The 14,003-nt window shown below is 38.4% G+C and overlaps 1 protein-coding gene across 1 annotated transcript; it reads left to right on the plus strand.

Annotated features, from left to right (window-relative positions):
- The first annotated feature begins 6,401 nt into the window (after window positions 1–6,401).
- Window positions 6,402–10,399, plus strand: LOC145279579 (uncharacterized). Its single transcript, XM_080130740.1, has 2 exons — window positions 6,402–7,192; window positions 10,119–10,399. The coding sequence occupies exons 1-2, from the start codon at window positions 6,402–6,404 to the stop codon at window positions 10,150–10,152; spliced, it is 825 nt and encodes a 274-aa protein (XP_079986866.1). The 3' UTR covers window positions 10,153–10,399.
- Window positions 10,400–14,003: the final 3,604 nt, after the last annotated feature.

The following is a 14,003-nucleotide window of genomic DNA, read 5'->3' on the forward strand; positions in this document are numbered from 1 at the left end:
ATCAAAACATTGAATAGATAAATCAGTTATAAACCAGAAAACACGAAACAAGAGATTTATTTGAAAAAAAAAAGGAAAAAATAGTCCGTTGTTCACAAGAGAAAAATCCATAAATCAGAAAACTTTCTGGTTTAAATAACTGTTTTCATTTATTTGAAAGCAAAATAAAAATAAAAAAATCTCGCATCGTGTGATCTGGGTTCTAACTGATTAGCATATTTTCATTAATCGATGCTTCTGATGTAGTCCTAAGGCATTATGTATATTTTACTAGCAGGGAGACCCGATGTTGATCAGTATTGAATGAGGATCAACGAATGTTTCATCCATCCCATCCATCCATCGCCTTGATCCCCTGGGGGGTCATAGGCCATCTACAACTTTTGTAGATGCTTTTGTAGCGACTGAGTTCTTTTTTAGGGGGTGAGGGTACTGGCTCCACGCCCAACCTTCCCAGAAGGTACATACAGCGCCTAGCCTTCCCAAATGGTCACCCATCTGGTACTGGCCAGGCTCAACGTTGCTTAGCTTCGGTGATCGGGCGAGAACCAATGTGTCAACGTGATTGTGCCGTACCGAATGTTTCATCCTTCCATATTTTATTGTCATCGAAAGCGATGAAATCGATCATTTTTTTTTCCAATCAAATCAACAAATTGCCGGTTCTAGTTGAGGACTCACCACGATGCACTGGGAGAAAGCTTCACATGCCTCGTAGTGCACTGTAGAGAACCTACTGTTGATTTTATAAAATTATTTTTATTGAATTAAAGTTTAAAATGTAAAATCGAATATCACGCTTCAATTATGCCCTAAACAGAAACATTCATTTCGAACGCGCTCCTGTCATATCAAAGAACCTAATGTTGATTTTATATGCGGAACTTTCTACTTGTGTAGTGATAATGGCTTGAATTTAAGTTTAAAATGTAAAAGTCAAGTATCATGGTTCAATTGTGCTCTAAACAGAAACATTGATTTCGAACGCACCTCTATTATATCTGAGAACGTACTGTTGATTTTATATGTCGGGCCTTTCTGTTTGTGCAATAATAAAACTTCTCAAATGTACTTGTAATGTTAGGCTGTATAAGGCGTTAACTTTAGTCAAAATCGCTTGTTCCTTCTTTCATCAATTTTTCTTGATTGTTAATTATCAATACTTATTGGAGACATTCCGATGCAAAACCTATCTAAGAACACTGCCAGGCACATAAAGTACATTTTTGTGAAATTTCAAATAAATCGGCCCAGCTTTTTATGCGTCCGTAGGAAACGAACTCACACACAGACAAAGTTCCTTTTACATAAAGTAGATTTGGACCTGTGGAACAATTTCGATTTTGTTTTTAGCTGGTAAAATGGCCGTTAAGGGATCAAAATTGAAAAAAAATAGTCTAACTTGACAGGAGTAAGTCAATAAAACCTATTAACTCTGCACATGCGCAAATATACATTTATAGCTTGAAATCATTTCTAATCTTTCTTATCTATCTGTTAATAGCTTAAACGGTAGTGGTTAAGGCTGGAGCACTAAATTAAGTCATTTTTTTTTTACTCTTGAAATCATTACAATATATTAGAAACAATAAGAAGGAATTGGAAGAAAGAATAATTCCCTCTCCGTATAATCGATGTGATAATTTGCATTGGGTTAAGAACTGTTCATATTTATCAAGAAAATGTTTAATATGTAAAAAATTAGACACAAAGGTACTCATTACAGAAATAAAATTAAATACAAAATGTGTTTGGCGGAGACTGAAAATTACGAATCACTGTTGCTAAAATATGTGATTATAAAAATTCATGATAAAGAAATAAAAATGCAACTCGATTCGGGTTCAAATCTTTTGATAGTAAATTTAAATATCTTGAAGAAATTGAATAAAACCACAATGCTGAGAACACGCAAAACAGCAAAGGCCGTTAATGGGACGCAAATTAACTTCGAAAGTGAATTTTTAGCGAACGTCATATTATTGGGAAAGACAGAAAAATTAAAAGCTTATGTATCAACGAATACCATTAACCTACTGGGCTCAGATTGGATGCATGATTTTAAATTATGGAATCAGCCAATCAATATTTTTTGCAAAACGAGCATAAGATGTACAACAGACGCCCATGCTTTGAAAAACAAATTAAAAAGAAACTTTTCTTGTTCTAGGCTACGTAAAGTCAAACAGAAGGCGCAAACAAATCGATACTGTTGTAGACCGAACGAAAGTAGCTCTCCCCCAACGAGAACAGCGCCTGACCACAAACCAAGAAATCAAAATCAGGGCAGGGTACTTTATCGCTAGTTCTAAAGTGATAACACACTCGCCAACCGACCCAGTCGTAAATATCTAAGCGACTGTATGCGATTTTTCATCGGATATGAAAACTTCAGCTACACCTCAACAGGTAGCAGTCGCAACTCTATTTTCCCCAGTATTGGAACAATATTTACCGAGAATCAACGTCATTCAAAAATAATACTGCAGTAAAATGATAGCACTCAAATTGCTTTTCCACAATATGGAAGAACTGCCGCGCCGTTTTCTTCAAAATATACAGTTCATCGGGTTAACAACACTAGTGGAAATCCCTGGGACAATATTTCCCCTTGTCTTATGGATTACTACAAGCGGGATCCTAGGTGAGGTTTATTGACCTTTAATTAATCGTAGCGGAATCTACCTAGACAAGTAATCAGTTGTTTTATTAAATTCTCGTGATTAATACATGAGACAATAGCAATAAAAAGAAAAAAATAAGTAGTAGTGGTATTCACCCTAGATTGGTTAAACCAGCTTCCTCTGAAGGAGTAAGTATCTAGAGAATATCAAATTCACAACCAGTCCCCAGTCGCATGCATATCCATGGTCAGGCGAGATGATTACCTTATGTTTTTGCAAGAGATGTTGACGTCCTCCTACATACAATACCTGGTATTCCCAAATGGTCACCCATCTTATACTGGCCGGGCTCAATGTTGCTTAACTTTGGTAATCTAACGACAACCGTGGTTAATCTGTATATGGCATAGATAGATATTTCTACCTAATTTACACCATTAATGATTACTACAGAGTACAAAATAGACTTCGTGGCTTAGTGGGGGATGCCCTTTTCTCTACCCTGCAACCTCTCTCCCACAGAAGAGACGTTGCGAGCCTATCCTTGTTTTATCGTTATTTCCATGGCAGGTGCTCGTCTGAACTCCAATCTCTGGTCCCCCCTCGCCAATCTTTCACGAAAAACACCCGTCTAGCTGAATCCACTGTGAAAAATTTCCCCCACTCTATATCTGTGCCTAAATCAAAACGCGGATTCCATGAACAAAGCTTCTTTCTTAGAACTGCACGCCTGTGGAACTCTGTTCCGTCTGCCTGCTTCCCACCGGACTACAACTTGGATGTCTTCAAGTCCAACGTTAACAAATTCCTAAGGAACCGCCCCCTTAAGTAAACACCTCATCAAATCTCCACACTAATGTAATGTACTTGCAATAATCCTTATCCCTGAGTGGCTTCCGGGCCTTGATAAGTGGTGATCACTGTGTAAAAAAACAAAAAAAAAAACACTACCACCATCCATTCACTAACCCTTATCCTCGAGTGGCTTCAAGCCTTGATAAGTGGTGACTCTTTCCACCCCCCCCCCCATAGATTCTCCTCTGTAAGATTTGTGGGAGAGAATCCAAGGCAAGTGTTCGATTGTAAAGAAAATATAAAAATAATAGCATAATATTTATTTATACATGTTCTACATAAGATCAGACAAACATTGATACCGTCGGTTTCAAATCCAAAACAAAGGAGACCAATATCTGGTCGCCTGTTGGACACTCTTCAGCCTCTATTTATATCTGTCCATCTGACAATGGCGTTTCGTGAACTGTATCTGGAGACGGATATAAATGGAGACTGAAAAGAGTCCAACATAGGCGAGCAGATATTGGTCCCTTTTGTTTTTGAATTTGAAACCAACGGTATCGATGTTTTTCTGATCTCCTGTTACACACATATTTAAATAGATAGATACCAGGTGCCTTAAATAAGTTTTGTATGGGTACCTTTAATGATAATACACATATGAAACTCTAGTCTCCTTCGAAGTAATCTCCTTTGGCTGCAATGTCCTTGTATCATTCCAACAACTTCTGGAAAGCTTCATGAAAATCCTCTTGTGTGAGTGTGTCAAGGACCCTCATCACAGCCTCTTTCATCTCCTCGTCTCATAATGACAGCTTCTAAGGTTTTCCTTGAGCTTAGGGAATAACTAAAAGTCACAGGGAACAAGGTCTGAACTATAGGGAGAATGAGGAACTGTCTTGATGCCCATCTTGGTCATATAGTCTGATCTTCTGTAAGCACCCTGGAGACAAACTTTATGTAAATCTTCCGCATCTTCAATTCCTCACAAATAATTGTGTGTACAGTTCCCACACTGACATCAAACTGTCTTTATAAACACCCGACGATCCTTATCTATGAAATTCTTCATTTTGGCCAATCAACTTAGGTGTCCTGACTTCCTTACTCCTCCCAGACCTCTCATCATCCCTCACAGATTCCCTGCCTTCCTTGAGTCACTAATGCAACTCCAAAACTGGTGCTCGATTCATGCAAGATGGTCCAAAAGCAGTCTGAAGTATTCCATACGTTCTTGTGGCATTTTATTTTCAAGTTTAAAATAGAATTTTATTGCATATCGTTCTTCTAAAGTGTCCTAACGTCCAGATTTCATTTTTGAAATTCACCAGTTGTGGCAATCAAGCTTTAGTAGGGTGCATTCCATTTGAACCTGAAATTTAAAAAAATTGGTCATCTCATAAGATGTATAGCAATAACAAACTGAATTTTCAAGAGTTTACGACAATTTTAAATGCCTGTACGAAAAAAGATCTGGAAACTTATTGAAGGCACCTCGTAGGCAGGTAGGTAGATAACGAAAAGGACGCTTTTAGTTTGTCTTTTTTTTTTTTCTCTAATTGTTAATCCTAGCAGTAGACATCACCATAATCTGTTTGAATATACTCCATGTCTTATGGGCTAAAGGTTAAATAAAATCTAAACGAAACCTTTGACCTGAGTATTTTGTTCAAATTATTATTTGAATTCTATTCATATTCTATTTTTCTTTTTAATGGTTTTTATTTAACAGGCCAAAAAAAAAAAAAAAAAGAGTGTGATCCTTGAGACTGGCAGCATTGTTGACGCCAGGAAATAAAGTAATTAAAAATCAAAATAACTGTTTAGTGGTTAAGGAAATCCTTTACTTCAAATGTCACTTGAAGGACGGTAAAAGAAAAAAAAATATATGAAAATGATTCAACCTTCAGTTGGGGCATAAATACAGACACCATAAAAGGTAATGACCACCCAGATTAATGGCGCGTTCAAAAATACGTTTTTCTTTCGTTTACAAGCAGAAATGAATTTTGATTCTTGATTTTTTTTTTAGCCTGCCATTACTTTATAATCATCACTTTAAAGGTTTCAAAATCACTTTCAAAATATGGTGAGTAGAAAATGAATCTTGCGTTTATTTCCAGCATCCTCATAATCCTCACTTTCCTTGTGTTGTCATTTAGTCCTCACATTCCTTTGGGAAATGTTTCTGACAAAGCAGCAAGAATTGCTGTTTTCTGGGTTGGAATCTATCCATATAACATTCATCGTTGGTTAGTTTTTTTTTTTTTTATCTTGAAGTTATATTTTGTTTTCGGCTTCTCATATTAAGTGGCTTCATGCCTTGTCTAGAGCGATTTCTATTAAGAACAATTACTGTGCCGGACAGTTAAAAACATTTTTTTTTACTTATATTCACTTCAAACAAGGCACATTGCCATTGGAACAAAAGAGACTATTGTGAATGAGAAGCCACATTAATTGGGCCATCCACGGCCGATTCATAAATATGACCCCATGACAGGTTGATTCCTTACATGCTGATTTCTTTTATTGTCTAAGTCTTTTTTTATATTTGGCATAATCACATTGACACACCGGTTATCATTGGATCACCGAAGTTAAGCAACATTGAGTACGGTCAGTACCAGATGGGTGACCAATTTATTTGGGAATTCCAGGCACTATATATATATATATATATATATATATATATATATATATATATATATATATAATGTGGTAAAATCAGAAGAACTCTCCCATCAACATCGGTTGATTATCTCCCTTTTCCTACTTCCTGTACAGCCCCCCTCCCTTTACCTGATTCCTCCTTTTTCGAGAGTCTCCTCGTGGTACGCACGCTACTCTCATGGACTCCTCATGTGAGGATTTAGTTCAATAAAGCCCACTTGAGCAGTTACTCCACTCTTTGCCTTATTCTGTTCTCGTTGGTCTCTCTTTTCATTACAATTTATTGAACTAAATCCTCTCCTCACTATGGAGAAATATTTAAAACCAGAACGGCTACATCTAGATCCCAGCCAACCCGACGCCGCAGATATCTGGACACATTGGAAAAAATCGTTTGCCATCTTTCTCGACGTTGCCGGTGAAAGTCAACAAACTCCTCTGACTGACAGGCTAAAATTCAGCCTCCTCGTTAATCTCGTCTCTCCAACTATCTTCAAGAATATTTCTGACGTGGACTGTTTCAATTCCGTGATGGACATACTGGACACCATTTTTATTCAGCCTAAAAATAGCATCTTTTGTAGGCATCTTTTGGCCACTCGCCGTCAACAAACGGACGAAAGCATCGACCAATATTTACAGTCGTTAAAAACCCTTGCCAAGGATTGTGAATTTCGTGCCGTCTCGGAGACGCAAGCGAGAGATGAATACGTTCGAGACGCATTTATAAATGGAATGTCATCGAACTATATTCGACAAAGACTTTTAGAGAATGGGTCGCTGGACTTAAAAGCCGCTTACAACCAGGCACTCGTTATGGAAACGGCTCAGAAACAATTAGCGTCCTATTCTCGAACGAATGCCGTAAGCGCGTCTACCCGAGCCGAAGAAACAAACATCACCGCAACCGCACCCTCCACACCCGAACGGATAGTAGCCGCTGTCGCATGCTGTTACTTCTGTGGAAGAGGGAAGCACAACAGATCTGAGTGTCCCGCGCGAAACGCCTTCTGTAAGAACTGTAATAAAAAAAGGGCATTTCGCACGTGTTTGCAAATCGTCCGCCGTTGTCGCCGCCGCCGCTGCTACCAACCCCGGTAAGTCTATTATCGCTTCTCTCTCTACTCATAATTTTTCGGAAAGCCTGTCTCGTTCGACATTATGTGGGAGAATAAGGGGTAAAACGGTAAAAATACTCATAGACACTGGTAGCACTGAAAACTTTATACACCCGGACCAAGTTAAGAAGCTGGGGCTCGCTATCTCGCCAAGTACTGAACGAATCTTCATGGCTAGCAGTTCCCATTCATCCAGTACCTTAGGACATTGTATAGCATCCCTCCGTTTGAAAGATAGAGAATACCATAAGGTGAGGCTTTCTGTTATGCCAGACTTGTGCTGCGATGTCATTCTCGGGCATGATTTTCTATGTCGACTTTCTTCATTAGAAATACCTTTTGGGGGATCACTTACTCCCCTTACTGTGTGTGGACTTACTGCTATGAACAACATTGGCTATCCCTCCCTTTTTGCGAATCTAACTTCAGACTGCCGTCCGGTAGCTATAAAATCCAGAAGACATAGCCTACCTGACTCGAAATTCATTCAGTCAGAAATAAAACGTATGCTGAAAGAAGGCATTATAGAACCCTCGCAATCCCCTTGGCGAGCCCAATCACTAGTAATATCGCCTGAAAATCACAAGAAAAGACTTGTCGTCGACTATTCGCAGACAATAAACCGCTTTACGTTATTGGATGCTTACCCCCTTCCGCGGATAGAGGACATGGTGAACGAGATTGCCAGCTACCAAGTATTTAGCACATTAGACCTGACAAGTGCTTATCATCAAGTCGCGATAAAACCCGAAGAGCGGAAATATACAGCCTTTGAAGCTGCTGGGTCCCTGTATCAGTTTCGTCGAATCCCTTTCGGAGTGACCAATGGTGTGGCGAGTTTCCAGCGAGTGATGGATGACATGATAAAGCGTGAAAACCTTCTAGGTACCTACGCTTATATTGATAATGTCACTATATGTGGACGAAACCAGGCGGACCATGACAACAATTTGAAAAGATTCCTGGATAGTGTGGCAAAGTATGGCTTAACTTTGAATGCAAGTAAATGCTACTATTCACTCGGCTCCGTGAATTTGCTTGGGTATAGCATAAGTAAAGGGTCAGTAAAACCCGACCCTGACAGACTTAAAGGATTGATGGACCTACCAGTACTAAAAAACCTCTCTTCCCTCCGTCGAGCGATGGGAATGTTCTCCCACTATTCAAGGTGGATACCCAATTTTTCTGAGAAATTACATCCCCTGACTAGAGTAACTAGTTTTCCCCTCTCTGAGAGACAGTCGGATGCTTTCTTCCACCTAAAAAAAGAAATTGCCAAATCCTCGCTGACTAGTATAGACTCGGACTCCCCCCTTGAAATTGAAACGGATGCTTCCGAACATGCTATTGCTGCTTCACTAACCCAAAACGGTCGGCCCGCGGCTTTCTTTTCAAGAACCCTAACGCCTACAGAACAAAAGCATTCTGCTGTAGAAAAAGAAGCCTATGCCATTGTAGAAGCGATCAGAAAATGGCGACACTTGCTACTCGGGAAGCATTTCAAGCTCATCACCGACCAAAAATCTGTCTCCTTCATGCTAAACCCTAAAGGTAAAAGCAAAATAAAAAATGAGAAAATTACTAGGTGGAAATTAGAGCTTGCCTGCTTCAGCTACGATATAGTGTATCGCCCCGGAAAACAAAACGCGGCCGCCGATGCACTGTCTCGAATTTGTTCATCCGCAAAAATGAATAACAAATTGTTCGATCTACACAGGAGCTTATGTCACCCTGGAGTGACTCGAATGCTGCATTTCATTCGAAGTAAGAACTTGCCCTACTCGGTGGAAGACATAAGGGCTATGACTAGGTCTTGCCAGGTGTGTTCCGAGATAAAACCAAGATTTATTAAAGTGTCCTCCCAACCCCTCATAAAGGCGAGCAAACCGTTCGAGAGACTAAGTATGGATTTCAAAGGACCTCTACCTTCCAACTCTCGCAACAGGTACATACTGACCATTGTGGATGAATATTCTCGTTTCCCGTTCGCCTACCCTTGCGCAGACGTCTCAGCAGCTACGGTAAAGAAGCATTTGACCAACCTATTCTCCGTTTTTGGAAATCCATCTTTTGTGCACTCTGACCGGGGCACGGCCTTCATGTCGGATGAACTAAAGGAATTCCTAAATTCCCGGCGAATTGCCACGAGCAGAACTACCGCCTTCAATCCTCAAGGTAATGGTCAAGTGGAAAGATACAATGGAATTATCTGGCAAACAGTGAACTTAGCACTGCGGTCAAATAATCTTCATGTTAGTAGTTGGGAAAAAGTTCTAGACGTGGCCCTCCATTGTATACGTTCGTTGCTCTCCACTGCTACTAATTGTACCCCTCACGAACGCATGTTTACCTTCCCCAGAAAGTCGTCTACAGGTGAATCTATACCGACATGGATGACAAAATCTAAATCTGCTCTCCTGAAGCGACACGTGCTCGGTAGTAAATATGAGCCCTCGGTGGAAACAGTTGAGATCCTGGATGTGAATCCGAACTATGCCCACGTACGGCTTAATAATGGAAGAGAAACTACTGTATCTCTTCGTCATATTGCTCCCTTAGCAGAAGAAGCAATTCATTCCCAGCCACTTCTGGAATCAGATTCCACCCTTTCTGACCCACCATGTGCTCTGCCAAATGACCAACCCAACATACTCCCTTCGACACTCGAGGAACCTGAACACCTTCTTATGGTAAACCCTACTGACACCGCTAACTCTATCGTGGAGAATCTCGCTCCTCCTTGTCCTCAATCAACCTTCCAAGACGATAATTCGAGGCCCTCTCCGATCCTATATGATGCAACCAATCCGCGACGCTCCTCTAGAGTTCGTCGGAAACCTCGGTACCTAGAGGAAAATTACCAACATTGAACTCTTATATCTTTTCTCTTTGTTTCCTATTTCAGCCGAAATAGACTACTGCAGCGACCTGGTCCCTAAGAAGCTGACTGACCTGGACTTTCCCTGAGCGGCGGAAAATGTGGTAAAATCAGAAGAACTCTCCCATCAACATCGGTTGATTATCTCCCTTTTCCTACTTCCTGTACAGCCCCCCTCCCTTTACCTGATTCCTCCTTTTTCGAGAGTCTCCTCGTGGTACGCACGCTACTCTCATGGACTCCTCATGTGAGGATTTAGTTCAATAAAGCCCACTTGAGCAGTTACTCCACTCTTTGCCTTATTCTGTTCTCGTTGGTCTCTCTTTTCATTACATATATATATATATTGGGGGGATGATTAGGAAGCGTTATATAATGAGTTTTGTCCCCCTCAAATTTATCAAGTAAAATATTGAAGGCATTCATATTGGTCGAACGATTGTCTGCAATAACAGCCATAATAATAAAAAGAATCCAGAGTTTATCCATTCAAAAATACATTTTAGGATTTCCTGAGAAAGCTACTCACCGTTTGCTATGATTTCAGGACAAGCATTTACAACTGATAATACTGTTTTTTTTTTGTTTTTTTTTCTGTTGTGGTTTATTTTTAGACCAATATTCGTTACACTTTTTATCCTTTATAAAGCTTGCTATTTTTATTAGCACCAGCATACTTTCCACCATGAAATTGTGCTCCTTTTTGAAGGTACATTTTATCAAGTAATAAAACACAATTCTAGAAAGATTACTTTTAGCCAATAATGATTGATCCCACACCACTTCTTTGAGTTTTTTTATAATAAAGAAAAGGATAGTAATTTATAAGCTTGCCTTCATGCATAGCACAGTAGTAAGGCATAACATATTATGTGTGCAGAAAATGGGGGACGGCCATTTGCTTTATAATGTGGTTTTGTAGCTCATTTAAAATCGAGCATGGCCCATCTTCAATTACGTTCTTGATGTAGGTAGCAAATTTTTTAACATGCTATTTTTTTTTTTAAGTCCAGCATTTCCATATATAAACCATTGTAGTGATGGTATAGGGTTTCCATTTCTTTGGAGCTGCACATGAAGGTTTCGGTCAATACGAATACATTCTTTTATAGATGGAAAATGTGTTTCAAGTTCCAAGACTATTCTATTAATTAGAATGTAATCTTCACTTTTTTGTTTGTTTGGGTTTTTTTTTATTATTCAAAACCAGAGGGACAACATTTCACAGTCAATTGGGTAAAATCCATTATAGTGTGAGCTGAAAAAAAATCTTGTAATTCAACTTTTTCAATTCGTCGTTGCTTTGGGGGTTTTCTAAAATCTGTTTGTGTCGACAAAAGAGATGGTTTTATTATTTATTTGAAATGTATCATTAGTATTGGTTGTAAATTCCAATTCAGTTTGTTTCTTTAGTTCTTTCAAAATGTATCTATTCTCAAAATGTTTGATGCAAAGAACAAAATTTTTGGCAGAGAACCAATTATTTCGATTAACAAATTTTATTAATTTTTTATAAGATCGGATTTGCCAAAGAGGAAACGAATATGTGGAAACTTTTTACTGTTCGCATCATATCCGCTAGAACAACTAAATCGTACACATTTGTTAACCTTTTTTGTCGTACAAGAAATGTCACAAAAATTCAATAAATGCTATAAATGTGTAAGCAAAAATATATTATATGGAAAAATGCGCGCATGAAAAGTAATATTCTTAAGATTTTATTAAACCTGGAAAAGTAAAGGACAAGAAATTCAACCTGGAAAAGTAAAGAACAAGATATTCTAGTAAAGTAAAAAATAAGAATTTTTTAGACTTAAAATATTGCAGCTAAAAATAAAATTTGAATATTGATAAATATTTTATTTATTATTTGCATATGTTGTTGTTTATTGTTGAGTTAGAAAGGGTGTCAGTCGCTGGATTGAACTTATTTCCCCCCCTATTATTTGCATATATTTAGGTAGTGAAAATTGTTTGAATAAAATTAATTCATTAGTTAGTTAGTTAGTAGATGGAATTAATAATTTTATAATTTACATAAAAATTAATAATTTTATTATATCATAATTAGGATCATTTAATTCTTTCTAACTATTATTATTATTATTATTATTATAAGTTTTTTAAGCATTTCTCATGCAGAAAGTTGTTGAGATGCTTGAAAAGGTGGTAGTCGGTAGGTAAGAGGTCTGGAGAGTATGGCGGATTATGCAGGATTTCGTAGCTTAATTTGTTCAATTTCTGTGGGATCGGTTTAACAACGTGCAAAGAATTAGGCCTTTTCTGTTTACTAATGCTGGGTGTTGTTGTTGAAGTTTCTGATGCTTTTCATTCATTTGTTGACAGTAATTACCGCCGTAATGGTAATTACCGCCATAATAACGAGATTTCCCAAAGCCAGTGTTGCACCAAAAGAACAGTCTTTTGGTGCAACACTGGCTTCGGGAAATCTCGTGAAGTTTCTTGTTGTGTAAAAGAAGGGAAGATGACACTTTTGTTTGTCGTTCAATTCATAAGACACCCATTTATCAATTTTTTTGTCTTTCCAATCTTTCTCAATTGCTTAGAAATCGTCATATACATTACGTCTAATTTAGAAGCAAGTTCTCGAACAGTCATGCATGGATTGGCTTCGACTAAGACTCATAATTGATTGTTGTCATCATCCGATGGCCGACCACTACACTCATCATCTTCAAGACTCTCATCGCCACCACGAAACTTCTTGAACTACCATTGTGATGTGTGTTAAGTAGTAATTCCTGGGCAAAATGCTTTGTTGATATCAGGAGCTGTTTCAGCAACTTTTAGGCCTAGCTTGAATTTAAATAAGAAAATTGTGAGAATTTGCTTTTTTTCCATCTTGTATTCAACATTTTGAAAAGAAAACATGTTTTAAAACGATTGTAATTATAACGATTAGATAGAGCGGAAAACGCTCTTTAAAATGATATATAAAGTAAAGCTCTTTAAAATGATATATAAAGTAAAGCTCTTTAAAATGATATATAAAGTAAAGGTCTCATAACGAAAACTTATTTGAAATCTAATAATAAATTCCACAAGAACTTTCTTGTCAACCTAATATTTAGATTGCACGTAATTCACATCTTCAACCAGCAATAATCATATGATCAAGATAGAAAAATAAGGGTTTTTTTTTGGGGGGGGGGGTTTATATGGAGGTCACCACTTATCAAAGCCCAGAAGCCACTCGGAGATAAGGGTTATTTTGTGTACAGTAATCAATGGGAGAGTGTTGCAGTATTCATTAGTATTGGAGATTTGATGAAGTGTCATTACTTAAGGGGCGGTTCATCAGGAATTTGTTTATGTTGGACTTGAAGACATCCAGGTTGAAGTCAGGGGGAAACAGGCAAGCGGTAGAGAGTTCCACAGGCGTGCAGTTCTAAGAAAGAAGTTTTGTTTATGGAATCTACGTTTTGATTTAGGCACAGACAAAGAGTGGGGAAAATTGTTGACAGTGATTTCAGCTAGACGGATATTTATGGTGAAAGATTGGTTAGGCGGGACCACAGAGATTGGAGCTCAGATGAGCACTTGCCATGGAAATAACGATAAATCAAAGATAGGCACGCATCGTCTCTTTTGTGGGAGGGAGGTTACAGGGAAGAGAAAAAGGCATCCCCCACCAAGCCACGAAGTCTATTTTGTACTCTGCCAAGGCAGGATAGGCTGTTTTTGGCAGCTCCTGCCCAGATGTGGCAACAGTACTCCATCCTTGGATGTACATGGCTTTTGTATAAATAGAGAATTGCATCAGTAGTGAGATATCTTCTGGAGTGGTAGAAGGATCCCACCATTTTTCAAGCGACCTTGGCAACAGACTTGATGTATGTGTTCCATTTCAGATCAGGAGTAAAGGTCAAACCCAGAAGCTTGTCAAAA

Source organism: Euprymna scolopes, chromosome 7 (assembly GCF_053919585.1).
Source record: "Euprymna scolopes isolate OS-2025 chromosome 7, ASM5391958v1, whole genome shotgun sequence".
Classification (NCBI taxonomy): domain Eukaryota; kingdom Metazoa; phylum Mollusca; class Cephalopoda; order Sepiida; family Sepiolidae; genus Euprymna; species Euprymna scolopes.

Excerpts from the sequence above, each read along its gene's own strand:
- LOC145279579 (XM_080130740.1), top strand. The coding sequence starts at position 6,402 with ATGGAGAAATATTTAAAACCAGAACGGCTACATCTAGATCCCAGCCAA. Across the intron at positions 7,193-10,118 it reads CGCCGCTGCTACCAACCCCG|CCGAAATAGACTACTGCAGC; the intron begins GTAAGTCTATTA and ends TTCCTATTTCAG.